This window comes from Gymnodraco acuticeps, unplaced genomic scaffold (genome assembly GCF_902827175.1).
Source record: "Gymnodraco acuticeps unplaced genomic scaffold, fGymAcu1.1, whole genome shotgun sequence".
NCBI classification, from domain to species: Eukaryota; Metazoa; Chordata; class Actinopteri; order Perciformes; family Bathydraconidae; genus Gymnodraco; species Gymnodraco acuticeps.
In genome coordinates this window covers 2,476,779-2,503,916 of record NW_022991219.1, presented here as the reverse complement: position 1 = coordinate 2,503,916, position 27,138 = coordinate 2,476,779, and the positions used below count along the sequence as shown (strand labels likewise).

The window sequence follows — 27,138 nt, the reverse complement described above, 5'->3', positions numbered from 1 at the left end:
TAGAGAACAACAATGGTTAACTGTATAATAATACATAAATAATATTTCCTCAACAAAGTTGTCTTTTTAAATAAATCTGATGTATGCAAGCAATTCTGCGACATGTGCTACATCCGTGCTCTCATCCAGCTGCAGAGCGAAATATTCACTAGCTCTCACTTGCTCCAAAAGCTGAGCAGATACTCAGTTTCACTCTCAGTAGCGGCAGCTCGATTCTGATTGGCTTGAAGGGCAAAAAAAAAAAATATTAAAAGATTGGCATCAAAGGACACATAGATTGATAGATATGTAGTTATTAATAACATCTAAAAAAAGAAATTAAAAAAATGTAACTTATTAAAAAAAAAGAAATTTCCCCCTTCCCTCAAACATGGCGCCCCCTGGCGGCCCCCACTTTGAAAAACACTGATTTAGCCAAAAGCCTATTTATTAATAATAAACAACATTTTTGGCTAACACAAGACACTCTCAGTCGCCATTCATAGGTACAGTGTCCCAGCAGCAGCCCGTTCACTTTCTGTCCTCCACAGTCCACACACAGGGAGCCGAGCTGCCTGACACTCGGCCGTCAGCGGGCTTCAGCTGCGGGGAGGAGGCTGCGTGCCTCTCCCTTCCTGCTTTCTCAACAAACGTCGGAGTGAAATTTAAACCACAGAGCGGTCAGTAGTGGCGAACACAGAGAACCCCCGGGACCTGCTGAATACTGACGGAGCTGCTCGTTTTCCGTCCCATTAATCCGGTTTGAGGACAGTGGACTGAGCCCCGGACTCGCTGGTTCTCCTGCACACTACCATGGGCCGCGGTTCGGTTTGGAGATAACAGTGAGTGTGAGACAAAATGGTCTCTAAGGGTTTGGAATAAGACCACAACAGCGAACATAACAGCGTGAGACACAAGTTTAACGCCATCATGATTTTAGAGGGAAGCTAAATCGCTCGTGGCAACTGTAGGAATGTGGATCGACCTGCGCAAGGATCGATACATAGGAAACACCTAATACTTTAATCCGTTATTTCCTCCAATCCCCTGTGTGTTTGGCAAATCAAAAATATTCCTTAGATTCCTTAGAAGAGCAATGTTTTAATAAAATGTATTCAATCGATTCTTGTCCTGGGATTATCCTCATGTCTATGTAGGGCTTGAGCCTTTAGTCTAAATTTTTCAACAGTAGTGTAACCTTGGAGTATAACTCTCCCCAACCTCCAACTAAACTGTCTGCAGTCCAGTTGCATTGTGGTAAATGTAGGCGCCAGGTTTTCTGTTATAAAACAGACAACATATCTGGTTCTGTACATACATTGTAGTAAAACTGTCCATTGTGAGTGTGCAAATTGAGGCCCTTGTTTCCCATCAGCAGATTCTGACTGGCAACAGTTATGAGACTCCAATGGACATGGTTCCCTTGGGCGCACTGCCAGGAGAGCACCCCCCCTGATCCGGACCAGGACAGGGAGAAGATCTGGGCGGAGCTGTTTGAGGAGCTGGACGTCAACAAAGATGGACACATCGACCTCCTTGAACTGCGGACAGGACTGGCAGGCAGGGGACTTTCCAAACGCTCCGTGGAAAGGGTATGACACCTGCATCACACACACACACAAACTTTTGCAATAATTTGTTGCTAGTGATAGGGTCATTGTTAAACCAACTCTGTGGTTTAACCTGTTGTACATGTGTTTTTGTTGTGAATACATGCAGTCTCTCTGTCTACTCTCAGTCTGTCTCAAACTGTTTGTTTTGGTAAGAAGACTTACTGTACTTACTCCCATTTATTTTGCATGTTGTCATTCAAACAGCCGTAAAGCTATGGAAAAAGGTGTTTATACCCCAGAAGTGAGGTGGCATAAAATGTCTTAATTAATGTGGGAATGGGTTAGATCACATGTGTCAAACTCAAGGCCCGTGGGCCAAATCAGGCCCTTGGTGGATTTAATTTCGGCCCGCAGGATAATTTTTAATTACTATTAGATCTGGCCCACCGGTATTTTGCACGCACACCTTCACTCAATCCTGAGGGTTTCCTCCGCTCAGATCCTGACCCCAAACATTGATGAACTTGCACCCAAGATGAGATTCCAAGTATCTGGCTCGAACTAGAATCACAGAGCAGCAAACTGAGCTCAATGGATGTTTCCTTCTGCACTTTTTTTCTCACGAGAACAGGGCATGTTTGGTTTTCTCTTTGAGGGAAATTGTTTTTTTGAAGCTGTTGTTGGCCTCTGGAAAAATGTAATCATAAGAAATGACTCCGGAAAAGCTGCAGATAGATCCATAAGAAATGAATGCAACTGATTATTTAATGTTTAATGTGGTTTTTATAGGCAATAATTTAAGCTTTGTTAGTTCCAGGTTTAATATGTGCAATAAGTTCATTTCAATACGTTTTGTAATAAACATTGAACCAGTCCGGACCTCGACTAGTACCGATTTTTTTATTTTGGCCCACTGTGTATTTGAGTTTGACAACCCTGATGGTTGGGTCATACAAACCCATGACTTTACCCAGGAGACTAGGGTTTGTTTCTATGTGAAACAAAAAGTCAACTCTTGACTGATTCACGATGAGTGTCCTTCCCTATCTGAAGAGTTAAGAATGAGAACGAGTCACTAAATGACACTCAAAAAGCATAGTCAGTGCAAATACTCTTAAAATTGGCGTGCTATTTATACATCATGTTGCATTTGTGTGTATGTGAATATATATCACTTACATTGTTGGGACATCAACAGGTTTACACTTTTTGGGACAAAATGTATGTTGCCACAAAATACCTTTTTTAAAGTTAAAGTCTTAGATTGGTTTAGGTGTGCGTGCATGTGCGTGTGTGTGTGTGTTTTCTACATGTAAACGGCAGCATGTTGTCTATTTTGGTACAAGAAGGAGGACTTTGTAAGATGAGAATGACGACCTTTCCCATAGTCCTACACTTGATCTCTTTTCACATACAGATCATTGTCCAGCTTTTCTTCTTGACAATTTTGTACTGGTTTTGTTTACATTCTGTTTAGAGTTTTGAGAGGTCCTGATAATTTATTCCGGCAAATTATTCTGACCTCCTAATTGACCTTTCCGAAGATTATTGAGTCTATGTAAATTTGCTGCGTGGCTCAGATCCACCAACGTCAGCAAGATCTCACCTCTATTAACTTCCCGAAGAACCAAGGTTTCAATTAACTGCTGTTTCAATTCAGACAACTCTTTTTTAATCTGTTTAAGCGATCCCGAAGGATTTTGATATCAGTAAATGGAGTGTGCTCCTACCTAAGTGTGTGTGGCAGGGTGCAGTCTTACCTTTGACGCAGGAGAGGAGGGCACAGGTGTCTTTTAAAGGATCCCAATCCAACAGGTGGGATTCAGTTTATTTGAAGAAAAATAGGTCCAAACTAATACAGGGTTTTTACCTTCTCTCTTTACAACATTATAATCATCCTAACAAAAAAACCGTGCTGTGATCATGTTCAAATGAAACTTTAATTCACAGTCTTACATTTATTACCAAAATGTTTTAATTTCAACTGCCCATTTCAGTTGTGACATTTTAAAATTCTCCCGATAGAATTTAGAGGTATTTCCTCGTAAAAAGACCGGTGACAATAAAAAGCGCATTCAACTTTTCATTCACCCATTTATTCACATCAGTTTCACACACTTTTTCCGACACAGACGGCGGATTAACACTCAAAAACCCATTCCTGTCCGCAAAATTCGAAGGAAGGTCCTTACAGGTCGCGGTATTTATAATTTTCAAACACTTTTTCCGACACAGACGGCGGATTAACCTTTCAAAAACACATTCCTATCCGCAAAATTCGGGGGACCAGATTTTCCCCACAGGTCGCGGTATTTATAAAGGTTCACACACTTTCTCTCATCAAATCATTCCACTCAGCCAACAACCAATACATTCGAGAGATATTTACCCCGTCTAGAAGGACCTTACCGAGAGCTATTAACCCAGCTCTGAAGCACACAGCCTACCCGGAGAGAGTCTACCAGGGGTCACCCCCCCTCTTTTCAAAACGCAAAGTTCTCAAATAGCAACAGAAAAAATTGTAAGCATAGATACATATTCAAAAACCGTCAAGAAGCATTCTCATTATGGGTTTATACAAGAATATGATTGATCATGTATGATTTATAATTAACTTTCGTTTTTTAAGTATTCACTTCATACCATGATCTCAATTAACTTTCGTTTTAAGTATTCACTTCATATGAAGATCTCAACAATTCTTATTTGCAATTTGTATTTTTTCAACCAAAATGTATTTTGGTTAAAGCTGATACAAAAGTTACTTAAAGATAATGATTCTCTGAACTTGCAAATTGATACAAATACAACGGGGGGAAATGTTCACCTTCTGGTTGCATTGACTACAACCAGTAGACTTGTGCAACGTAGACAGTTAGGGAACCACTAATGTATACTGAATGTTAGACAATGATTTATATTTGTCTGGGACCACCTTCTGAAAATATTTAACAACAGGATTTCATCAGAGGTGAAAACTGATCTTTTTAGGAATGTGTTGGTGGGCTTAATTATATATATTTTTATTTCAGTACAAATAATTGTCCAGGCAGCTCTCTGACCAGTTCCATGTGGGCATATTGGGTTTCTTACTGTGACTTAAGCATTAAGGCTTAAGCAGTGCTTAAAACGTACCATCTGGCAAACTGTAACTTTTTTGACCAAATATCTCTTCAATGCTAAGAGCTTTGTTTTTCATTGACCCTTCTCTTTGTGTTTTCAGATTGTAAAAGCTGGGGACACCAACCAGGATGGAGTACTGGATTTTGAAGAGTTCACGCAGTATCTCCGAGCCCATGAAAAAGATCTCAAACTCATGTTCAGGAATCTGGACAAGAACAATGACGGTGTGTAGCAGCGAACAGTTAGAACAATAATTAATGACACAATAACAAAGTGTTCACATTGAGATATTTTCTTTCCATGCTATTATCTCTCTTTCTTTAACTGGGTCTGACTGGTGGGTATTTGCAGGTGAGATTGATGCAGCGGAGATCCAGCAGTCTCTTCGCACCGTTGGTGTGGAAGTCAGCCTCAAGAATGCCTCCAGGATTCTGCAAAAGTCTGCACACAAATATTAATATCTTATATAACATCACATTAGGATCTAAAATAAGAACATCAACAAACATGGCAATATTAACAACTCAACAAATGTGTGTGCATCAGCCTAGTTCTTTTCCTTCTGGGCTGGCAGGCCGTTTTAAACATATCTTACCTTGATATTGGCTCCACTGACAGTGTGTTTGTAATATAATGGACTGCTTTCAGCTTCTCTCTCTTTAAAAGTGAACACAATAAAGCCACTTCCTCTTAAAACTGGTTGCTTCCCCTAATATTATTCTTTGAAATAATGTCACAATTACAGACTCCGAAGATGTGTCTTCTTTTCTAATGCTGTTTCTTAATGGCATGTTTAATTTCCTAAGTGAAGACTAGGGTTTTCACAACTTTCCTTCATCTAGAATAGGAAGTGCTGATTACTATAACACATTTTTAGAACTAAATGTTCCGTTTAATCACAGTAGGCAGCGCATCTACTGCTTTAATGTCTTAATAATAGTTTTAGTTTTGTATTTTCAGTTCCTCTGATAGGTTATTGTGGTAAACCAAGACATGTCTTCTCATACATTAAAGGATTCCTCATTGCCATTTCTGAATGATTGATCCCTCCTCTGTAACACATTTGGTACTTGAACGATCCTAATGATTTTCATTATTTATTCCTGTGTTTGTCTCACAGAATGGACAAAGACGGTACCATGACCATTGACTGGAATGAGTGGCGGGACTTCTTCCTGTTCAAGCCCCTCACCAACATGGAGGACGTAGCACGCTACTGGAAACGTTCAATGGTGAGGTCACACACACAATATATAATAACAGTGAGGATAACATACAGTTCAACAAAGAAAACCAGGAAAATGGCCCTTCCAATAGATTGGCATGCCTATGACTGACAGACATATATAGCCTTTTCTTAAACTATTTCTATTTTACTTTCTCCCCTTTATCATCATAATTTCTGATCCTCTTTCCATTCACCACGGGTTCAGTAGATGTTGGATATAGGAGAGCAGCTGACAGTTCCTGATGAATTTACTGAAGAGGAGAAGAAGTCTGGCTATGTGTGGCGGCAGCTGATGGCCGGAGGCATTGCCGGATGTGTATCTCGGACCGGGACGGCCCCCTTAGACCGCATCAAAGTCTTCCGACAGGTCAGTTAGCAGTTATGATCTCATCTCTTAGGTCAGTCTGAACCACAGGACTATTCATGCTGATGTGTTTAGTGGTTTTTTTCTCTGACTCTGTTCTCCCAGGTGAATGGTTTCATTGAATTTAAAGGGAATGTGCTGAGCAGTTTTCAGTACATGATCAAAGAAGGAGGACTGCGGTCGCTGTGGAGGGGCAATGGAATCAACGTGCTAAAGATTGCTCCAGAAACTGCTATCAAGTTCACAGCTTATGAACAGGTAGAGAGACCTTCACTTAGGTTTAGTATTTTTTTTTTACACTTCTAAACATTTATTCATCTTCAATCTCTATCTCAATTATTTTCTCTTACTATTATCCAGGCTTTGGCAGTGACTTCAGATTCTCTTTGTTATTCTCTCTTATTCAGTCCATAAGAGTTGTTGTTACATTTTGACAAAGCCAAGCTAGATGTTGCCCCGTGTCTCCAGTCTTTATGCTAAGCTAGGCTAATTGACATTGATTGATTGGTGTCAATCTTCTCGAAAAGTGAATGAAGCATATTTCCTTAAATGTCTTTCGATGTCTTAAGACATCGCTAAATCTATTTTCTATCAATTTGAAATGATATTGTCGTCTGTCTATGATGAAGCTTTGGAAATTAGCCTTACTCTATCTATCTTTCCCTCTATAACTCATAGATCAAGAAAATGATCCGTAGCAGAAATGAATCAAGAACTCTGAGGCTTCATGAGAGGTTTGTTGCCGGCTCTTTGGCCGGAGCTACAGCTCAGACAGCCATCTACCCAATGGAGGTAATATCAGGGTAATAACCACATTAAAACAACATTCATACTGTGTGAAGTGTCAAGAAAAATGCATGACGAGAAAAAAAAAAACTTTCCTCTTTCTTGCCATATCCTTTCCATCTCTTCTCTTTTCCACACAGGTGCTGAAGACCCGCCTAACACTAGGAAAGACAGGCCAATACTCAGGAATAGCAGACTGTGCCAAACACATCCTACAGAGAGAAGGTGTAGCAGCTTTGTACAAGGGCTATGTACCCAACCTGCTGTGTATCGTCCCTTACGCCGGCATCGACCTGGCTGTCTATGAGGTCAGAATGCCACTAAGGGCAGAAAGCTGTCGCGGTGCATCTCATTACTGTGTATCTTCTTCTCACTCCCTCTGCTCCACAGACTCTGAAGTTTGCCTGGCTGAACAGGAACCAGGGTTTAGCTGACCCCGGAGTCATGGTGCTGGTCGGCTGCGGTGCCGTTTCTAGCACCTGTGGACAGCTAGCGAGTTACCCTCTGGCATTGATCCGCACTCGAATGCAGGCACAAGGTCAGGATTACTGTGGTCACACTAATAGATATGGATGGTTATTTCTAAGTAACTTTATTGGACAACGGTGATACTCCATGACTTTAAATGTCATAGATTCTCAAAGTACTTTGAATGCTACTGGAGGAATAAATTACAAAATATATTCCCTAATTTGATGATAGTGAGGGCCAGAGTTCAGCTCCAACACACTGTTATCTACTCTGATCTTTTTCTTCATTTTTTTTTAATGTTTTTATAATTTGTTCAACTATAGATCCACTCAATTACCCATACATATGATGCTTTTATTCATCTGTATGTATTCTAGTAGCATGTTAAATGGCAAATCCCAACCCTGTTAAACTGGAAATTGAGGCCCCTGTTATTATTTAGCTAAACGAATAAAGCATGTGTGTATCTTAATTTACCCCTGACTATTTACAAGGCATACTGTACAGGCTATTGGATTGACATACCTCACTGTGAACGCTTGGTTTACAAACCTTCGGCAGACATTCTTATAATATATACAATAAATGTGACCAAATCTTCACTGAAACACATTTTCTGAGCTTTGTATTCCAAACACCATCTACTCAGGAAGACTGCAAGATGCTGTGGAATTATTAAGATGTCATTGTAATAATCAAAACATTTTTGTCAAACTAATGTTTCCGTGTTTTTTTTTCTCAGTACGTAATTTTTGGAAAAAAAGGCAGTTATGTAATTCCAGACTTATGATGTCTTTTCATGAAACATTAAATTCAATACTATGCTTTTTGTACTTATTGAGCTAACCAAGTTGTGAGAAAACCGAATGTGTTGGTGGAGCTCAACTTTTTTTCTTCCCTCAGCTTCATTGAAGGGAGCCGATAAACCCTCCATGGTGGCCTTGCTTCAAAACATTGTGACCCAAGAGGGTGTGGCAGGACTTTATCGTGGAATTTCCCCCAACCTCCTGAAAGTCATCCCTGCTGTCACCGTGTCCTACGTCGTCTACGAATACACAAGAATAATGCTGGGAGTGGACATTGAGGGTATGATGGGGGGGAAGGGGTAGGAAAGGTTTTAGATGGTTTGGGGTGGCTTTCGACAAAAGCACGTACAGATCTGTTGGCTATGCATGAGGAAATTGGCCTTGGCTATGGATGGATTCATGCTCCTATGACCGATGACGATATGAAAGATAAACCATTAAAGGAAAAGAGAAAAACAACAAATTGGAATGCCCCCAAACTGGCAGCTGCTGTGACGAGTTTCACGTGTGATGTATTGCGTTGCAGCGCATGCCAGAAGTGGTGTGAATGCTAATCAACTCATGCTACTGCATTGACAGATGAAGACTTGCATGAACTTGCCTGAGATCAAACCGGTACCAAATTTGGAAGTCATGTTACATTCCTACAGCATTGTTTTTTCCCTCTTAGGTAGTAGATAGAGAATATACTGGATTGCTAGGAGGACTGATTCATCTTCCTCTTCTGTAAGCGAGGGGAACCTGAAGTCGCTGCTCATCGGTGGAGTTAAAGAGTCCGGACTTTGATTGAAACGTCTTAAACAAATGTTACAAATACTAAAGATGAGGCAGTGGTGTAGTCTACTTTTTTGTAGTGGGTATACGGCGTATACCAGCGTATCACGTAGACTACACCACTGAGATGAGGTGTAAAACAACAACAAAAATGACTGATCCTAACTCTTGAATTACAACTGAAAAAGTCGATCTTCTCTTTCCTGGAAGGATTACTACTGAACAAAAGCACGACAGAGGACATTATATTCTACTGGAGTGGATCTTCCAAAGCCATATCAAGAAGCGTAGAGGATTCATAATAACCTCTCATGCAAATGCTCATGTTTTATAAATGTTTCTTTGTTTGAAACACACAACGGGGTCCAGTGCCACAAAGTATTTTTAAAAACTATAATGTATACGCACAATGTGCAGGTTTAACACCATGACAACGAGTTTGCTTTGTATGTATCATGAAACATAAGGTTGAGAATGAAATGTAAAGCCAATGAATTTTTGATACATTTCATTATTTGTTATGGAAAGTGGCAATAAATGCATGCATGGTGTTTCTGATGTTTAATAAATGCCTCTGAGCTTTATCTGAAGAACTGAAATGAAGTGATAGCTGTCTGTAGGCTAGCCTGATGACATAACTGTGCCATGGTTTAAATTGTGTCCTTTTCATTGACTGCCACTTTGCTCAGCCTGATGGCCTTATGTTGCCGTGCAACTGCACCAAGGAATTTCTTATCCTTAGCTCTTACACCTGTCCATTTCACATTGATTCACTTAATTACTCTGACTGTGCAGTTTAACAATACCATAAGCAAATGCAACTGGAATGGCAAAACTCACATGCAGACCTGATGGTTTCCTAACAAATAGGATTGAGCACATCTTTTTGGTAAAGCTTTATTTTACAAGTTTGTAAATTCATAAGTATCTATAAGTGCCAAATAAATAAACAAGTAATTAAATGATCTGCTAAATTGACTTAACGATTATTAATAATATTGTTTTATTATTGGTTATACAATGCAGTTACTTGAATAATGTAGTCAAGCCCCCTTATCTGCTGTCTTTATTTCCACCTCCGTGGTTAATATATTATTCCATTGTGTTTAGCTCCTATGGTTTAGCTACATAATAAATCAGTAATGCCAAGTACACAATTATGAAACTCTAAATGTTATGAATACCGCCCAATCCCCTCCACAGCTCCTGATCTACACTGGTCCTACACCCCAGGTGGTGGCGGTGTGTTTCTGTATGCTGGAGGAGAAGAAGAAAGGACGCGGGGTTAGGATTCTTTGATTGGCTATTTTAAGCCGGCGTGGTACGCACATTGGTGTCCCCCGTACGCTCCTGTTTAGCCTTCCCGCTTCTGCGCAGCTCGATCCGGCCGAAGCTACCCAGCCTGCCCCCTGTGTCTATTTGCCTCTTGTGAGCAGCATGTCTGATTACGGCGGTCTGCCGACTAACGGAGTCGGTGCTGGGATGAAAAACGACGCTTTTGCTGATGCAGTACAACGAGCCAGACAGGTAATAAAGCCTTCGACTAGAAGAGCAGACAGCTTGGGAGCTAACGGTAGTTAGCTGGTGGTAAACGGCAGCTAGCTTAATTACCCGTGACGTTAGCTTTGGGTAACTAGCGAGCGCGCTAGCTAGCTAGCTAGTAGCTATACCATTCATTTGTCTTACACACACTCGCCAGGTTGTGTAGTCAGTCGAAATGTTTGTTGGGGGAACTCGGTAGCGACAGAAACGTAGGTAGCTCTTTAATATCATGTATAACGTTAGCTAAATATAATTAAAATGTATTGTCCCCACCGGAATCCCCGGGTTGGGTTATATGGACTAGCTGCTTCGGCTAAGTTAGCTCGGTCGGTTCCTAACTATAACGTTAGTTAACGGTGCGCTGGTCAGGAACTTTCAGCCTCCATGTGTAAAACGCCATTTTAGGGAATTGAAAAATTAACAACATTGGCATCGCATTATGATTGTCGTGAAATAAGCAAATCGGACCGGCTTTCCACATTGTATTGATAACTAGCATTACATGGACAAAAGGATGCTAATAGGTTATTTATTGACTGATATTTCACTGCTCTGTGGGTATTGCTTTTACGTTGACGAGTAAGACTGCGAAGCTAACGTTACCTTACGGATAGTTTTAGTTATAAAGCTTATGGCTACAACGAATGATTATTGTTTAATCATACTCGATTACTCGAGGAACATCCAAAGTGCAATTAGTGCAAATGCAATATACATACATGCAAAACATATGAACACAGTCAGGTTAACATTCAAGAAGCTTGATTAATGAATGGATTGTTTCCGGTTTATTCAAGTTTCTGTGAATGCATTGTTGGCGCAAATCGTGACTTTTAGTCCACCGTAAACTCCACGAAGACTTAGATCCTACATTTCCCACAATGCCACTCGGATACTTCCTGCATTGTAAATGCATATCTTTCTGACTCCACACCACTAACAACATTTATCCATTTAATTGTATTCTCCAAGCCAAGATAACCACATCAGTGCAGTGCTACTCATGAGTATACTTATCTGCATTGTACCACTTTAAATGAGATTTTCTTTCTTCATAATCACTATTTATTTCATATGTCTTTTTAGATTGCAGCTAAAATTGGTGGAGACGGTGTTCCTTCAGTGAGCAACAACGGAGGATCTGAGAACTATCCATTCACATCACAGAAACGATCCCTGGAAGAAGCAGGTAAAAATCAGCTCAAACAGGCTCTTTGTCTGCATTTTTAGTCCACATTGTAGACTCACTTTTTCTTCTGTTTTCAGATGAACCCGATGCCAAGAAGGTAGCATCACAGGGTGAAATTGATTCTGCATTGTGTACGTTAAATCTCTCATTGATCCTACTAAAAACACTCCCTCTCCTCAGTTTTACAACCTTCCTTTACACAAAACGTTCTCTCTCTTACAGCTATTGGAGCTCAGCTGGCTGCCCTGTCCCAACAAAGGTATAGAGTGAAATTGATTTTTCTTTTTGCATTAACACATTTGGTGCTTGTGGCTATGACTTGTATGTAATCCTTCATATTTCACATATCATTTTTTATTTCATTTGTATTGTCTGCAGTGTCCGGTCCTCCACAATGACGGAAGAGTTCAGAGTGCCTGATGGGATGGTGGGGCTCAGTAAGTACATGCACTTTGTCTCTTAAACCATAGACATGATACCTGAATTTTACTTGTTCCAACTAAAATCTAAATGTCTTTCTTGTTTTCTCTACAGTCATCGGCCGAGGGGGTGAACAGATTAACAAAATACAGCAGGATTCTGGCTGCAAGGTCCAGATTGCGCACGGTAAGATATGACCGAACAAGTCAACCAATTTATTTATTTATTTTTTACTTTCTTCTGGACTGATATATATATATATTTTTTTTCAATTCATAGACAGTGCCGGTCTTCCAGATAGAAGTGTTTCTCTGACGGGTTCTCCAGATGCCATACAGTAAGTTTGTTTTCATTTAAATCCCAAGTATTTCTCATTTTAAAACTCAACTCTAACACACAGTTTGGGAGTCTATGGGCTCTCTTTTTTGTTTTATGCAATGGTAACAAATGGCCCTATTGGGAATTTTTTCTACACAGTTTTGGCTTTAGGGCAGTAATTTCCCTCATGAGGTTAGGGTTAGATCACCAAAATACTGCCTGTGAAGGTCCATAGCATGTACAAGCACGCATTCAAGGGGAAACTACAAAATTGCTAGACGATGCAGAAAAAATGCCAATTGGACCACATTTTTTCCAAAATGAGAGTAAACCTGGGTTCGGGTTGGTTTTGGCTACTGTATGTGATACAATCACGGTCAAGAGCCACTTCTGTCGTTGCGGCTGGGGGAGGATGGGTCAAATTTGAACGTTGTGTTACCAACGCTAAGCTACAATTGCTGCATAGATTGCCTCAACTTCTGAGACTGAATATTGAAATTGGAAGAGCTAGCTACACTTTCAGTATAATGCAAGTGTAATTTGTCTGCTTTTGAAGGGAAATGCTACTCATTCCAATGCCTTCCAGTATTTGAGCCAACCTAGGCAATGCCCATCATTCAGCGTGCAGAAATACATCACAAAGTATCATTCAACACATTGCCTGTTGAAAACTCTTGCACTGTCTGTAATTATTTTGAACACTGTGAACCAGAGCGCCTTTGTTACTGTATGGCTACAGCGCATGTCATACCCCTCGCCTCCAGTTGTCGGTTTCTCTGCTGTTCAATAACACCGTTAATGCCAACCAAAAAGAAACAATAGTATGGGCAAATTAATCATGTTTTTTTTATGCCTTGTTTCTCAATTGTTTTTTCACTTTAATTTACCTCCAGGAGAGCCAAGGCCCTCATAGATGACATTGTGTCGAGGGGTCATGAGGGTGCGACCAATGGGCAGTCGGGAGGAGGAGGAGGAGGAGGAGGAGGATTGGGAGGAGGAGGAGGAGGAGGAGGTGGTGGTGGAGGAGGAGGGGGGGGGGGGAGGTTCCATGCAGGAGATGATCATCCCTGCAGGCAAGGCCGGCCTCATCATCGGTAAAGGAGGAGAGACCATCAAACAGCTTCAGGTAAGAATGACGCCTTCATATTGCCACATATAGTGCTTCCACTATACAGATATTGGAAAGATGAATAAAGAATGAATTTAGTAAAATGTTTGGTCCTGATTTTAAAAGCTTACTGCAACCTGTAAACTGTGTCAAATGCTTTTGTTGACATGAGGTACATTTGCCGTGTGATTAATGCAACATTCCTCTACTGCTGAATCTTAGGAGCGGGCTGGAGTTAAGATGATTCTTATTCAAGACGGATCCCAGCCACCCAACATAGATAAGCCCCTGCGCATCATTGGAGACCCCTACAAAGTGCAGGTACTGTTGAAGTTCAGTATTGTATGTACTATATATATCGTTTTGACTAAGGAAATGGTTTATGCCCCCATTTACCCTTTAAATCATTGCATGTTTTTTTTTTAGCAAGCAAAGGACATGGTGAATGAGATTCTACGAGAGAGGGATAATGCCGGATTTGGAGACCGGAGCGAATTTGGATCAAGGATGGGAGGAGGGTGGTGGTGGTGGTGGTGGAGGAGGAGGTGGCGGCGGCGGCGGTGGTATCGGCAGCGGCGGTGGTGGCATTGATGTAAGTTATCGCCGTTCATTTCAGCAGTTAGTCGTAGCGTTGATTTCTGTATTCAGAGACTTTTTCCTAACCTCACTATAACGGAGAAGTGGCACTAAAGAAACGTAATAAAAAGACTGTTGAATAATGTGTGATGCAAGTTTAACATAAATGTGATTAATGGATAAGAGTCTATTGTTTCGTGCCACTATAACAATTTATGTTGTAATCTACAGATAGCTGTGCCCCGCCACTCTGTGGGAGTTGTAATTGGCCGAAGTGGGGAGATGATCAAGAAGATCCAGAGCGATGCTGGAGTGAAGATTCAGTTTAAACCAGGTGAGCTCTCACATATATTTCTCAGGTGGGGTGAAATGTAATGGAACTGCTATAAATTAAAGCGCTGCAGGAAATGTCATCTACTAGAGATGCTACAGCTTGTTCCCCCCCAAAAATCTTTTTTTCACTTTTCTTAACTTAATTGTGCCTTTTTTTCAAAGCTTTTTATTTATTTTTTTAGATCGGATAGTTTCCTTTTGGTTTCAGTCCCTGTGCAAACCACCATTAATAACCCCCATTTCCCTTTGTCTTTCCTTACAGATGATGGAACCGGTTCTGATAAAATAGCCCATATTATGGGTCCACCAGACCAGTGTCAGCATGCTGCATCGATCATCACCGAACTGCTACAGAGCATCCGTGCACGAGAGGAGGGCGGGCAGGGGGTAGGTGTTTAATTCTAGCTGGTGACAGAAATCCCAAACTTTAGTTGGCCGTGGACCAGTAAAACCTAATGTAAAGAGTGTTTCCTGCACAGGGCCCCCCCGGTGAAGGGATGCCACCCGGTGGGCGGGGACGAGGCAGAGCCCAGGGCAACTGGGGCCCTCCGGGAGGAGAGATGACCTTCTCCATTCCTGCGCACAAATGTGGGCTTGTCATTGGCAGAGGAGGAGAGAATGTGAAGTCCATCAACCAACAGACCGGTGCGTTTGTGGAGATCTCTCGTCAGCCGCCACCAAACGGTGACCCCAACTTCAAACTGTTTATCATCCGAGGGTCCCCACAACAGATTGACCATGCCAAGCAGCTTATAGAAGAGAAGATTGAGGTGCGTTCAAGTGATTTACGGAGCAGAGAAGGAACACACAGTTCAAGCTGTTTTCAAAAGATAATGCATCCTCTGAATTAATTCCTAGTTTAAATGTTTTTCTCCTGTTTCCAGGCTCCATTGTGTCCTGTGGGCGGTGGTCCTGGTGGTCCTGGTGGTCCAGGTGGCCCGGGAGGCCCAGGTGGTCCTATGGGTCACTTTAATCCAAACCCTTATAATGCAGGGCCTCCAGGTGGTGCTCCACAGTAAGTGCAATCTACAAATACTGGAATGCAGGATTTGTGAATGTTCCCTCCAGTGGAGACTGATAAATAAGCAGTTTGTTTAACAGTCTCTTCCTTCTTTGCAGTGGAGCCGCACCTGGTGGAGCCCAGTACTGTCCACAGGGTTGGGGAGGTAACTACCAGCAGTGGCAAGCCCCTGGTCAACATGACCCCAGTCAGTATTTTGTACACATTTTGACAATGTACTTGTCTCAAAAGTTGTTTATCTTGTATGGTTTGCTAATCCTGGGTTCTTTTTCTCCCTCCCCTCCTTAGATAAGGCAGCAGCAGATCCTAACGCAGCATGGGCAGCATACTATGCACAATATTATGGCCAACAGCCAGGGGGTGCCATGGCAGGCCAGAGCCCAGGAGCCCCTGCTGCAGCAGCACCAGGGGACCAGGGCCAGGGACAGCAGGCTTCTGGTGGCCAGCCAGACTATACTAAAGCCTGGGAGGAGTACTACAAGAAGATGGGCATGAGTAAGTGAGCTTTACTTAGTACTGCATGTTAAATAGTCAGCTGTACTGTGTTTCAGTTGTATACTGTGAAATGAAAAGAGTACATGACTGTGCATCCAGTACTAAGGGTTTTTTGTTGTGTTTTCCAGCCCAGCCAGCTGGAGGGGCTGCAGCTGCTCCGGGCCCGGCAGCAGCAGCGGCGGCGGCAGCAGCGGCGGCAGCAGCAGGCGGGGGTGCAGCTGGAGGCCAGCAGGACTACAGTGCAGCCTGGGCTGAGTACTACAGACAGCAGGCTGCCTACTATGGACAGCCAGGGCAGGGGCCTGGACAGGGCGGTGCTCCACAGCAGGGACAACAGGTAACGAATACATGGACAAACTAACAAATTGACTTTGTTGCTGTCAAGGTCCAGTTTGTTCAACAATTGCCAGACGAGAACATTCACTGTACAACATGTGTTAAAACTCGTTTTCAAAGTTATGTTTCCACACGTGCCTTTCTGTGTTTAGAATAAAATACTGTGACAGAATAAATGTATAGTCAGGTGTTTGTTAATAATATTGTTGATTTATTCTTTATCTTCAGAGATGACCTGTGGTGTTGCCATTAAAAGAGCATTCCTGTAACATTATTTAACTTTAACCCATCCAGGCATTCAAAAGCTTAAGAACATGGAACATGCATTCAGTTCCTTTTTCAAAGGGGAAAACCTACAGCAATGTGTAATACTAATTACACTTTTTTTCCTCTCGTTTCAGGCCCAGTAAAACGATTGGCTCAGCCTGTTTGAAGGTTGTGATGGCCCTCTGGACTTGTTCGTCTTTTCTATCAAGAGATTTTCTTTTGGCTTTGACAAGACAAGACCATTCTCATCCAGCCAGACATTTTCTATTCCAATCTACTTGTTTTTTTAAAGTCAAAATTGAAGAGAAAAGGGATCACATTTTGCCCATGCATTGAACAAAGCACTAAATAACTACTTGGGTTGCTATTCAGTTTGCCCCTTCACCTCACCCACACCTTGTAATAATTTTGCTCATTTAAAAAAATAGTGAAATGTGATAAGCATCTTTGTTTGCAAGCTAGCACAACAGCATCCTGACACTGACTCACGTTTAAGTAGTTTTTCCCCTACAATTTCCTGTGGGTAAAAAAAAACGTTCTAGCAGTATTTTGAATATATTCAGAAATTATGTTTGTAAGAAAAATTAAACCATTTTTTCTTTCTTCTTGGTACCTTTTTTTAACTTTTTTTTTAACATTCCCAGTGTATATTGCAGGTGTATTTTCCCCTGCTGTCCTGATTTGTTATTTTTAATTTTATTCATTGTAATTACTTTCCTTAAGGGGGTTGTGTGTGTCTGTATACAGTGTATGCTACTGAACAGAAATGTGTGTAAGTTGGCTGTAATAAGGCATTAACTGTCCTACACAATGTAGGTTGGTTGTGTGTGCATGTTTGTGTGCTTGACTGCCCTCAGTTAAATTTCCCCATCTTTATTGTCTGATTTTGTTTTTTGGTTCCAATAGGTCTGTTACTGTATGCTGTTTTTGTTTTCTTCTTTTTTTTAGATGTTATTTTTTACAGCTTGTTTTTAAATACTTAAAATAAAACATTCAATTTACCTCATTTCGTTCTTCTTCTGTGGTACTCCTGTGTTTGAGAGTTGGTCGCTCCCAATTTAAACACCATGCTAAAGACGCATCACATGACACCCGATGTCAGACTGATTCTATGTGTACACATTTTAATTCTGTAAGTGACACCCGATTCATTTATATATGTATAATTCAGACATCGCTTTAGTAGGGGCTTCCTGCAGTCATCTGTTGGGCTCCACCTTTTGTTTCGTCCGTCATGAATGTGTCCGCCGGCTATAAGGGCTGTCTCGTGAGGCCTGCGGACCAATCACGTCAGTCCTGACTGGAGCGAGCTACTACAGTTGAGAGGGAGATGGCGCCCAGCTCGAAATCAGAAAAGGACGATAGCAAACAGAAATCTCAAAGAAAACACAAAGACCATGTCGTGAAGCTTCTCATGCGTGGGAAGGTAGGCATGAATTCAGAACACGTGTGATATTAAACACTGAAAGTAGTTCAGCAACCGCTGTTGTTAAAGCGTTCTGGAGCTAGCTGCTAACTAGCTTGAAAGCTAACATCTAATGGCAGGCAGGTGGCTAATTAGTCTATGCTAAGAATGGACACTCTGGTATCCCCCTTGCTTTCAAGCAGCCTTTCTCGATATGTATATCTCTTGGTGTGGCTTGCTAACATGCCTGTAGACTCCTGTGTGAGCAGTGTTGGCGTGCTAGCCTAGTCAACCCGTCAACAGCGTTTCATATTGAACCGTGAAAGCTCTAGCTAAACCACAGCAGAAACTTGCCGGATTGCATATTAAGTAATTAATGCAACCATCAGATATAACGTTACCCACGTTAGTATGTTTGATTTATAAGCAAATGGTTTACTGTATATACGCTAGCCATTAAGATCATTGCGTGTTACTGTGCAGGGTTATGACTGAAGCTGAGTTTGTTTTGTATCAACGACACGCTATTTCATTATTAGTGCAATTTCCATATCTTTTACACACACTTTTCATGCGTTATGATGCACGTTGTATTTCACTATTATGTTGTCTAAAACTACTCTGTTGCCTGCCCTGCAGCTGTCAGGACATTTTTCTCAGCGTCTCTTTAGGAAGCTGCCACCGCGAGTGTGTGTCCCGCTGAAGAACATCGTCAGTGAGGAGTTCCTGAGAGCAGGGTCAGTGTTTGCGTGTGTTTACTCAATGGGTTTGTTGTCATTATGCAACTTGTCTTATACAATGGACAGAAATACACTTTGTTAAACTGAAAGCATTTCAAACCAAATGGTGTGTTGAGGATTGTTGATGCTCATGCTCTCTGAATATTATCTGCTAGTACGGATGCACCAATACAACTCAGTCTCAATACAATAGTTTATGTCCAATACCAATGCTTTGTTTTCACTTAATTAACAAATATGTGTTGACACTTAATTTACTTATTGGATTAGAAAATCCTACTAGTGGCCATTATACTCAGATTGAGGATTGATTATGTGTATTATTGAAGCAGAGGGCTGTTTTACAGTGTTGTGTGATGTTTTTTGTTCCAGGCATGTGTTTCTGGGTTTCACCAAATGCGGTCGCTACGTTCTGTCCTACACCAGCGACTGTGGAGAAGATGACGACGACTTCTCTTTCTATACCTACCTTCTCTATTGGTGGGAGTTTAACCTGCACAGTAGACTCAAACAGGTACATGAAAAGAAACATACTCACTCCATTAGAATTCTATGCAAAACCACATCCTCCTTTGAGAGTTATAAGTAGTGCTTGAATTGGGCCGGTACTCACCGGTACGCAGTATCGGCACTTCTGATTTTTACCCATGTGGTACCGGCACTTCTTACTGAGTACCGGCACGTCATGACGCATGACAACAAATATGCCCAGCGTACCCATGGATGTATAATAATAACTGGATACAGCGTGGGAGGTGGGGCCTCATTCATTCCTATGAGAGCTGCTCATTGGCGCCAGAGCGTACCTAGATGCGTCATGAGATGCCGCATCTAAGACGCGCCGCAGCGATAGACTAGAGCAGAAAAGACATCACATAACGTTAGCATTTCGAAAATGTTAGCGTGGCTTAATAATAGTGTGAAAAGACAGCGGTTGCAGTGCATGACATTAAGGATTTTGGGAGAGGGCCATCTAAGCTAATTTACAGATGGCCCTGAGCCCAATAGAGATTGCCCTGAAAAATGCGCGCGGAGGAAATGGCACGAAGGGTTTGGGGGGCCTCCGTCCCCCTAGAAAATTAAGATTTTTGCAGGTCTTAGATGATGTCTGGTGCATTCTCTAGACTGAATTATAAGATGAACCACCACAATATTATATTGTACAATTTCAATTTTATTCTTCATTTCACTTGTTTGTTCTTGTTTGTGTTTGCTCGCTTGCATGCCCTGCATAGCTATAAGAAACACTTAAGTTGTTGGTCAAGACACTTTCCATCTGATGGAAAAAAGTAGAAAACATTACATTCAGTTATAACTGCCAAAACAAACATTATTTACACTATTATGGCCCCTGTTAAAAATGTTTGTAATGTTATCTACTGTAAGTTGGTCGAACGAATACCTCCTCATCCGGAAGCTGACCGAGCAGCAGTCGAGAGGAGCCGAGCGCATCCGCGAAGCACACAAAATGGCGACGTCAGAGTTCCCGTTAGCCGGCAAATCTAAATCTCTTCGGTCAAAATAATTTCCCTTTAGCGCAATACCGCTTCAGTTGCGCCATTTATGTGACAGACAAGAAGAGTATGTGACAGACAAGAATAGTCCATTCTAATGTCTAACACTTCATGTGGAGAAAGAGATGTCCTGTATGGGTTGATTGTGCGTTGATCTGTTGGTAATGCCTCGGGGTTCCGGTGGGCATGTAAACAAATGCATAATGCTGCGCTATACTTTGTGGCCTCACCCGGTTGCATAGCGACACTTATTGTTTAGGTGTCTTTTAATAAGCAGGTAGTCATATCATTAGCTAGAACTAGCTGGATCTGATCGATATGGACATAAACGCGAGTGAAGTCTAATCTGACGGGAGAGAGAGATCAGCTGCTGCTGACGAGTCGACACGCAGATCTGCATGATCACATGCAGCGGTGAGCGGACAAAACACACACTTCAGGTTAGAATATCACACGTAGCTATTTTAATGACCTCTCAAACTACCTAAACTAGTTATAGATATGTTTAGTTTTACTGTCGGGTCACTCATTACTGGATCCGCGAGCTGCATGATACTGGCATAATAGATTGCCCGATCGGGCAACCAGCAGGTGAGGCTTCATTGCCCGAGCTAAATACTAGATGGCCCCGGGCAGTCGTTAATGTCGAGCTCTGGGTTGTCGCCGGACAAGGATTCCCTCTCTCCTTTCTGCTGAAAGATGGTGAGTGTACTCAGGGACGAGGAGTCATTTAACCAGCCGCCAGTAGGAGTCAAGGCTTTACTTTCTTTTATATCCATAAAAGAAAAAGGAAATCTGTTTACAGTTGTTTCATTATGGATGTTGAGAGGTATCCATATATCTCTTCATTTTGCTCTCAAAGTGCACCAGATTGATGCATCTAACTTCAATATTTAAAAAAAAAAATCTTCCCGGGGGAGCATGCCCCCGGACCCCCCTAGAGGGTGTCAGGTCCACTCCCCACTTATAAAAATAGCACTTTACCACTGCACCCCCTCTAATCTCAGATGCACCCTGAGTCATTTTGTTTAAGTACAGTGAGCCTTTCTACAATATACAGTAAAGAGACAAACCCACCAGCATTATAGGATATACTATGACTTTGAGCCAAATACTTGTTTTTGGGCTATATCATTTTTTTTTTACTTGAAACCGTTGCTGATTTAGAGTACTGGCACCTTTTTGATTCCAATTCAAGCACTAGTTATAAGTGAAGAACTTGGATAAGTCATATGCATTTACGGATGTGCTTTTCTTTATCTCATCTCTGTTTTTTGTCTTTAGGTCCATCATGTACGTCTGTTTGCAGGAGAGGAAATCTACAGCGACCTCTACCTGACCGTGTGTGAGTGGCCAAATGACCACTCCAAAATCGTTATCTTTGGCTTCAAGTAAGGACACAAAAAGATCTCAATATTAAGCTGATGCATATCTGGCTATTTATTTTGCAATGTTTAGGTAATGATGAGTAATTGATGTGTCCTTCCACCTGCCAGTACACGCAGTTCAAGCTCCGTGCTGATGAACTTAATGATGAGTGATGAAAACAACAGAGACATCTACATCACTATTGCCTCCATGCCTCCACCTAAACCTTGCTCTTACTGCTGCCCTGTTCCCTCAGCCACTACCATACGCACAGGTTAATACACACATACTCACACATTGACTACTTTATTGTTTCCTGTCCCTATCTCTCTCTCTTTCTAATCTGACTTCATCCCTTTCTCTCCCCAGGAAGTGGTGAGTGTCTGGAGCATGGCTATGTGCTCAACAGCAGGTACCAGGTGGTGTACCCGTTCCCCACCTTCCAGCCAGCTTTCCAGCTAAAAAAGGACCAGGTCATCCTGTTGAACACTAGCTACTCTCTGGTGGCCTGCGGCATCTCACTCTGCCCAGGTAACACTCGAACACAGACAGCTCGTTATTGATTCCCATTAACCCCTGCCTGTTACCATCATGTGACATCATAATGTTTCTTTTGCAGGTAAGCAGGGCCAGTCATCACAGATTCTTTACACAAAGAGAGCATCTCTGTCAAGTCAAGGCTCTACATTTTCTTCCTCCACATCCTCGGCCTCTTCTTCCTCACTACCTCAGGGATCTCCCGAAAGCCGACCGCCACCTAGCAGACCCACTTCGATTCCCTCATCTCCGAGCCAGTCGCAAGCAGCCGTTCGAGCGCGAGAGTTTGCAGCTGACCTCTTCAGGAGGGCCCAGGGAGGAGGAGGAGGAGGAGGGGGGAAAGAGGACGAAGACCAGGCTGAGAGAAGACCATCTGATGGGACGAAGGAGGCAGTGCAGTTACCAGGAGACAAAGGGATTCATGAAGAGACAAAGAGGGAGGAGGCAGATTGTAAAAAGAGGAGGGAGGAAGAGGAAAGACGGACTATTTTACCACAAGCGTCAACATCAAGAGGGAGCCACAGTGTGCCACAGTCCTCTGAACAAGGGATGTCTCCTGCCTCCTCTTCCTCATGCTCTTCCTCCCCCCCATCCTCATCCCAGGAGTTTGGCCCCAGCGAGCCTGGATATGTCAACTATTCACTCCTGCAGTACCGCCTCCAACAGCCGGGGGCAGCGGAGCAGCCTGCGGGAGGTGCAGGAGGTGAGAGAAAAAGGGAGGACACACAGATGAAGAATGTGTGAAAAATGTCTGAAGCTGCTGACCCACATTCTTCTTCTCTGTTTCCGTGTCTCCAGGTTATGTAGACGATAAAGTTCAGCTGCCTTTCACAGTCACTGACCTGAAGGGACGGAACCTGCAGCTGGTCACCGGGCCACACAATGGACAGGTGCGTGTTTGTAATCTGTGGCTGATTCCGAAACACTGGGATACACATGTTACCTGGAATCTAGAGTCAATAATCAGGTACATTGAACCTGTTTTATATCTCCTGCAGAGTGTGTGTGTGGAGCAGCTGACTTTAGACTTTGAGTATCTCATCAATGAGGTGATCAGGAGCGATGCTGCCTGGGCCCCTCAGTTCTGCTCGTTCAGCGACTACGATGTTGTGATATTAGAGGTCAGTGCACAAACACACACAAAACAACAACTACATAAATACCAGGGTAAACACATTGAATATGCATGATTGAAAAAAACAACAGCGTCGCATGCAAATCAGAATTTGAATGTCATTGTTCAGCCCTAGTAGATGGATTGTTTCTAGCTCTCCTGTCTGAGCTGGAACAAAAAAACAGGAAGTACATTTTATTTGACCTGGAGATAATGGGTGTATGATGGGTCTCAGGTGTGTCCTGAAACCAACACAGTGATGATCAACATTGGTCTGCTGTTACTGGCCTTCTCCAACGTGGACGAGGAGCACTGCAGGTACGTCTTAGATAAACCCAAAGCCCTCTTCAGCCCTGCTAATTATTCTCGTCCCACTAAAGTCTGCTTTTTCTTGTTTTTGTTTCCAGGCCAAACACGTATCATTCCAACCTGCAGGTCAGCTGGGACCTCAACACAGGTGTGTGTTGCACCGTGGGTGTAGGTGACCTGACTGAGGTCAAGGGTCAGACCAGGTGAGGAACTTCTGCCAACCACATTTAGCTTTTTGTTAATGTATTTATTGTTATGTTTCCTTTCTTTTGAGTTAAAGTGTTCATTCTCTCTCCCTTGTCAGTGGGAGTGTGTGGAGTTCTTACAGGAAGTCGTGTGTGAACACGGTGATGAAGTGGTTGGTTCCCGAGAGCAGCTCCCGCTACATCAATCGCATGACCAACGAAGCTCTACACAAAGGTGAGCCACACACACACACACACACACACACACACACACACACAAACTTCACATCTTTAATTTTTCTATTCACATCTGAACAGTGTGGGCTGTGTTAAATAAACATGTTTACTTGCTGATGCCATCTTAACTGATTGGAAACCATGGTAATAGGGTAAGGACCTGATTTATATTAGATGAATAGTTCCTAATCCATTTCTCCTGTCCTATCATAAGGTGTATCATTTAGCTGTCCTTACTTGCCAACGTTCCTAATGGCTGCTTGTTTATTGCCTTTGGAAAAAAAAAAAAATGCCAGCAGGTAGAACCTAAAGAGAGGCATACGGTAGACACTCACAATGTGTTGCCACCAAACAGTTATGGTTATACACACACACACACACACACCTTTGAATTCCTCTACAGATGTTACCAACACCTCTAACTCACCTGTCTTAAAGTTAAGTGACTTTCATTGTTTTTGCACATTTCAAAAGGTTTAATGTTTTGGTAGGTTTCAACAACAGATACAGAGTGTTTAGCTTGGCTTAAGCTGGCATAACAAGAGCTTTTTTGCGTTTCAGATACTTTCCCAAGTACACTGTCATTTCGAACACTTGCGTGGGGGGTGAATCTCGACTAGCATTGTTTTAAATCGCACACGGCTGCTGTGCCCTCAGAACTGTTAGCTCGCTAGCAATGTCATTATTGACAGTAGCAAATTATTTACACTGATGCACTGAAAATAACACATCAGTACGCAAATGTAGATGCCGTATTAGAACATTTTCTCTGATACAGCCTCTAGCTAATGCCTGTTAGCTTGATTTGCTTTGATCTAAATACACTTGTATACATCACTGCTTTGTTTGCCAGGCTTACAACCATTTTTTGTTCACATCATGCAACAGTATGTCTCTAATAATGGATCACATTTTGACTTGTCGCAGCAGGAAAGGCTCAGGTTAAACTAATGCTGGCTTTGCACCTTTCAAGTGTGTGGCTAAACCCCCACAAGAGCAGACAGTTTGACACTTGTTACAGTAGGAAAAACACAAGTGTTAGTAATAACGTTAATGATGGTGCTGTTCTATTTCAATGTCAATCATAAAAGTGTGTCAGCCTGGAAAAGATACAGAAGCCCTTTTGACACAGCAGGAACCACACAGGTGTAAACATTCAAAATGAATGATGGCTGAACTCTGTTCAGCTAGAATAGTGCATTCTGGCTCGCTGTCACCTGTCCTGGCTTATTGGGAAGATTAAATAAAATGGTAATGTGTCTTCAGCTGTGTCTTCCTACTATGACATGTCATTATGTCTGCTGTAAAAATGGGCTAAATCAGCAGCCAGAAAACAACAAAAACAGCTTTTCAGTCCATCACATTTTAATGTATACCTATTGTGACACTTTACACTGTTATTAGACCCATATTACACAGTTCTTTACCTCATTACACATTAATACACCCATGTTACATCATTACTGACCTTTTTTGATCATTTTAAGTGTTTATTTCAGATAAATGTAAGTCTTTATTTAGTATGAGTGTTGGTTAAAGTGTAATACATTTGAATGTCAGTTTCTGTCGTAGAAGTAAACACTCCCCGGAGGTATCATTAGAACTTTGTAGACCTAATGTAATCCTCACTGCCAGCCAAAAGAAACATGTGCTATCATAACCATTTTGAAGACAAAGGTGCAAATGTTGATTTGTGTGTGAGGACAATAATGAATTGTGCCTCTTTCCCCCGTAGGCTCGTCCCTGCAAGTGTTGGCAGACAGTGACCGATGTACCTGGATTGTATTATGAAGAAAGAAGAAGCAACGGAAACAGCCGAGCACACAGAGATGCATACGTCCACAGACAGCGCTTTAGTAACATGTAAATCTGTGTCAAATAGAAAACAACAAAAGTCGCTCCAATGCTGAAGAGATGCATTTTTTTTTTGGGTGAACTTTGTTCAATTTTACAGGTTTCATCTTTTTTTGTTTATTGTGTATTGCATCCACCAAAACCAAGAGCTGGACTGAATGAGGATTTAGTTTATAGTTTTTATACATAAAGGCAAACTGCTATTGGAGTGAGGGTGTCTGGTGTGTGTCTGTAACTGAACGAATGCAATATCTGTACCTGTGTAAGACTATTGTTTTTGTAAAAATAAAATGTTAAGAGTTACTTGCTTGTCTGTGGTATGAACAAATGGATACACATATTCTGCTAACAGTCAACCTTGCAGATCAAAGCAACACCTCACCCACAAAAGGACCATGTATATATCAATTACTCAACCAGTGTTACTTTGAATTCCTGAAGAAACATGTTTCTTACCTCCAAGGTGAACAAAGAACCTACAACAGCAACGTTGAATTGGGACTGCTTTTAACAACAGCAAAACTATACTAGAAACCTTCTATGCTCACTACTTCCAAAACCTGTGCATCTCTCTTAAACATTGCTACCTAAAACACTGCATAAAGAATCACATTTGCCAAGACATGTTTCTAAACATCCAGGTCCTGGATGGATATCCTCGTGGATTCATCTTCCTATTATACACACATGCATTTCCAAACATTTGGTCTACCTATGTTGCAAATGTATTATCTTTTCAATTTACACACGGCATCTATTGCACGTCTGTCCGTCCTAGGAGAGGGATCCCTCCTCTGTTGCTCTCCCTGAGGTTTCTCCCATTTTCCCCTTTAAACTGGGTTTTCTCCGGAAGTTTTTCCTTGTACGATGTGAGGGTCTAAGGACAGAGGGTGTCGTATTGTCATACTGATATTCTGTACACACTGAAGACCACTGAGACAAATGTAACATTTGTGATATTGGCCTATATAAATAAACATTGATTGATTGATAAATGGACCTTATGAAAAAGTTTGACTTTTCTCGGTTTACAAATGTCATTTTTTGGATGAAGCAGTCCTTTTAAGAGGCAGTGAGTGTGAAAGTAAATATGCTTTCAAGTTGCATTATGGGGAACGTAGGACCCAGTAGTTTAGAGCTTGAGCCTTAAGACTAATGTCCAGAAGATCTCAGTCTGTAATAATAT

General features: G+C 41.9%; 3 protein-coding genes across 5 annotated transcripts; all 3 read left to right on the top strand.

Moving 5' to 3' along the window:
- The first annotated feature begins 372 nt into the window (after window positions 1-372).
- Window positions 373-9,683, top strand: LOC117561739 (calcium-binding mitochondrial carrier protein SCaMC-1-like). Of its 3 annotated transcripts, XM_034239319.1 has the most exons (12): window positions 374-821; window positions 1,358-1,571; window positions 4,756-4,879; window positions 5,007-5,094; window positions 5,776-5,887; window positions 6,092-6,250; window positions 6,353-6,505; window positions 6,926-7,039; window positions 7,174-7,341; window positions 7,424-7,571; window positions 8,408-8,590; window positions 8,981-9,683. In XM_034239319.1, exons 2-12 carry the CDS (start codon window positions 1,377-1,379, stop codon window positions 8,989-8,991), a joined length of 1,455 nt encoding a protein of 484 aa, XP_034095210.1. In that variant the 5' UTR covers window positions 374-821; window positions 1,358-1,376; the 3' UTR covers window positions 8,992-9,683. The 3 variants fall into 3 exon arrangements, with proteins under 3 accessions (XP_034095209.1, XP_034095210.1, XP_034095208.1); XM_034239318.1 differs by having other exon boundaries at window positions 373-821; window positions 1,355-1,571; window positions 8,408-9,683; XM_034239317.1 differs by having other exon boundaries at window positions 375-821; window positions 8,408-9,683.
- A 639-nt stretch (window positions 9,684-10,322) lies between these two features.
- Window positions 10,323-17,691, top strand: khsrp (KH-type splicing regulatory protein). The gene is given in 20 exon segments (XM_034239270.1): window positions 10,323-10,611; window positions 11,713-11,815; window positions 11,893-11,946; window positions 12,038-12,074; window positions 12,194-12,252; window positions 12,350-12,421; window positions 12,515-12,572; window positions 13,447-13,512; window positions 13,592-13,679; window positions 13,884-13,982; window positions 14,088-14,176; window positions 14,178-14,253; window positions 14,469-14,571; window positions 14,833-14,957; window positions 15,050-15,340; window positions 15,455-15,585; window positions 15,690-15,778; window positions 15,880-16,086; window positions 16,215-16,423; window positions 16,824-17,691. Coding segments are annotated over 20 exon segments (2,055 nt in total). The 5' UTR covers window positions 10,323-10,521; the 3' UTR covers window positions 16,833-17,691.
- A 240-nt stretch (window positions 17,692-17,931) lies between these two features.
- dcaf15 (DDB1 and CUL4 associated factor 15) lies at window positions 17,932-26,255 on the top strand. The gene is made up of 13 exons (XM_034239387.1): window positions 17,932-18,115; window positions 18,734-18,831; window positions 19,207-19,348; window positions 21,633-21,739; window positions 21,845-21,990; window positions 22,086-22,247; window positions 22,336-22,956; window positions 23,052-23,143; window positions 23,252-23,374; window positions 23,603-23,685; window positions 23,775-23,879; window positions 23,981-24,096; window positions 25,834-26,255. Exons 1-13 carry the CDS (start codon window positions 18,020-18,022, stop codon window positions 25,887-25,889), a joined length of 1,947 nt encoding a protein of 648 aa, XP_034095278.1. The 5' UTR covers window positions 17,932-18,019; the 3' UTR covers window positions 25,890-26,255.
- Window positions 26,256-27,138: the final 883 nt, after the last annotated feature.